The sequence below is a fragment of the Nannochloropsis gaditana genome (assembly GCF_000240725.1).
Source record: "Nannochloropsis gaditana CCMP526 unplaced genomic scaffold scaffold282, whole genome shotgun sequence".
Classification (NCBI taxonomy): domain Eukaryota; class Eustigmatophyceae; order Eustigmatales; family Monodopsidaceae; genus Microchloropsis; species Microchloropsis gaditana.
In genome coordinates this window covers 21,671-22,969 of record NW_005803671.1, presented here as the reverse complement: position 1 = coordinate 22,969, position 1,299 = coordinate 21,671, and the positions used below count along the sequence as shown (strand labels likewise).

Below are 1,299 nucleotides of genomic sequence, written 5' to 3'. Positions count from 1 at the left end.
CCTCCCTCCCGCCTTCCCACTCCCTGTCCTCCCCCGTCGCCGTGGCCCACTCCACCGCGTCCTGCTCCACGACCCGGCACACGTGCCCGTGCCGGGGCCTCAGGCGCTCTCGCTGTTTTTCGGCCATGGAACGGGAGATTTCCACCACCGTGTAACGGGTTCGGCGATAGACCTCGGGGGCCTGCGCTTCCAGGTAGTCAAGGATACAGAGGGCGTTGGTGCCGTAGCCCCCGCCAATTTCGTAGATGCACAGAATTCTCGCCTTTTCCGCTGAATCCGCATGCTCTGCCCGAGGAGAAGGCCGTTCGTGGCTCCTTCGTACCCGCGCGTCCTCCCTCGGTCCCTCCTTCCCTCCCCGTCCCGCCTCCGCCCTTTCCTTCCCCGCCTCTCCTCTTTCAAAACCGCCGGCCTGCCCCCTCCCCTCTTCCTCCTCCTCCTTCATGTGCGCCTCCAGGATGTAGCGGGCGATGGCACGCGAGTAGTGCGGGGCGAAGACCTCGACGGGCGTCATCCAGGCCTGGGGCCGGCTCTTGTAGAGCTTGTCCAGGGCGAGTTGGTAGTCCCAGTAGCCTTTCAGCGTCGGGAAAGGAATGCGCTCCGCGGGAGGAGGCGAAATGATGATGTTGGCGCCCTTGGTGGTGAAGTAGCCGTCCTTGGGGCCGTACAGGGCCTCCCGGATGAAGTCCCGCACCAAGACCTCTCCTCCCCTTGCTTCCGCCGAGGCCCGGGATAAAAGTCGCCTCCTGAACCCAAATACATGCCCGTGGGCTTTGAAACCCAAGGATTTCCGCAATACCCTCCCTGGCCCACGCCGAATCATCCCGGTGCCTCCTGCAGGGTTTGGTACCTGGACGGCAGGGTGGGCAAAAAAGGGAGGAGGTTAAAGGGTGTGGGGGGAATGTGCGGGTGGGAAAGTCAGCCTCCCCCCCGGTCAAACAGCTTCCGAGCCACACCTGACGCTCACGGCACAGGACGCGTGGATATTCGAACCCGTTGATTCACGTAGTGTACGGAACTCGCCGGCCGCCTGGGTCCAGGCTGCTGCCTGCGTCTAGTGCGCGCCGCACGTGCCGCTCCGGCACTCGCTTACTTCCATGTTCCACGCCCCCAGGCCCTTGCCCCTCCCTCCCGTCAATTAAACCCCTCTAATCCCCCAGTAAATTCTCTCACGCTCACTCGACGGCGTCACGCACAGGGCATGTCCTCTTCGCCAGACGTCCTCGACAGCATCACCCCGGCGGAGGTGCATGCCCTCGCCCACCCCTCGCCCTCCACCTCCTTTTTCCTACGGGACACCGC

The 1,299-nt window shown here is 64.1% G+C and overlaps 1 protein-coding gene across 1 annotated transcript; it reads right to left on the bottom strand.

Annotated features, from left to right (window-relative positions):
• Positions 1-101: 101 nt before the first annotated feature.
• Positions 102-249, bottom strand: NGA_2091500 (uncharacterized protein; the record flags this gene model as incomplete). The annotated part of the gene is made up of 1 exon (XM_005855130.1): positions 102-249. A coding segment is annotated over one exon (148 nt), but the record flags the coding sequence as incomplete, so codon positions are not given.
• Between the last annotated feature and the right edge of the window lie 1,050 nt (positions 250-1,299).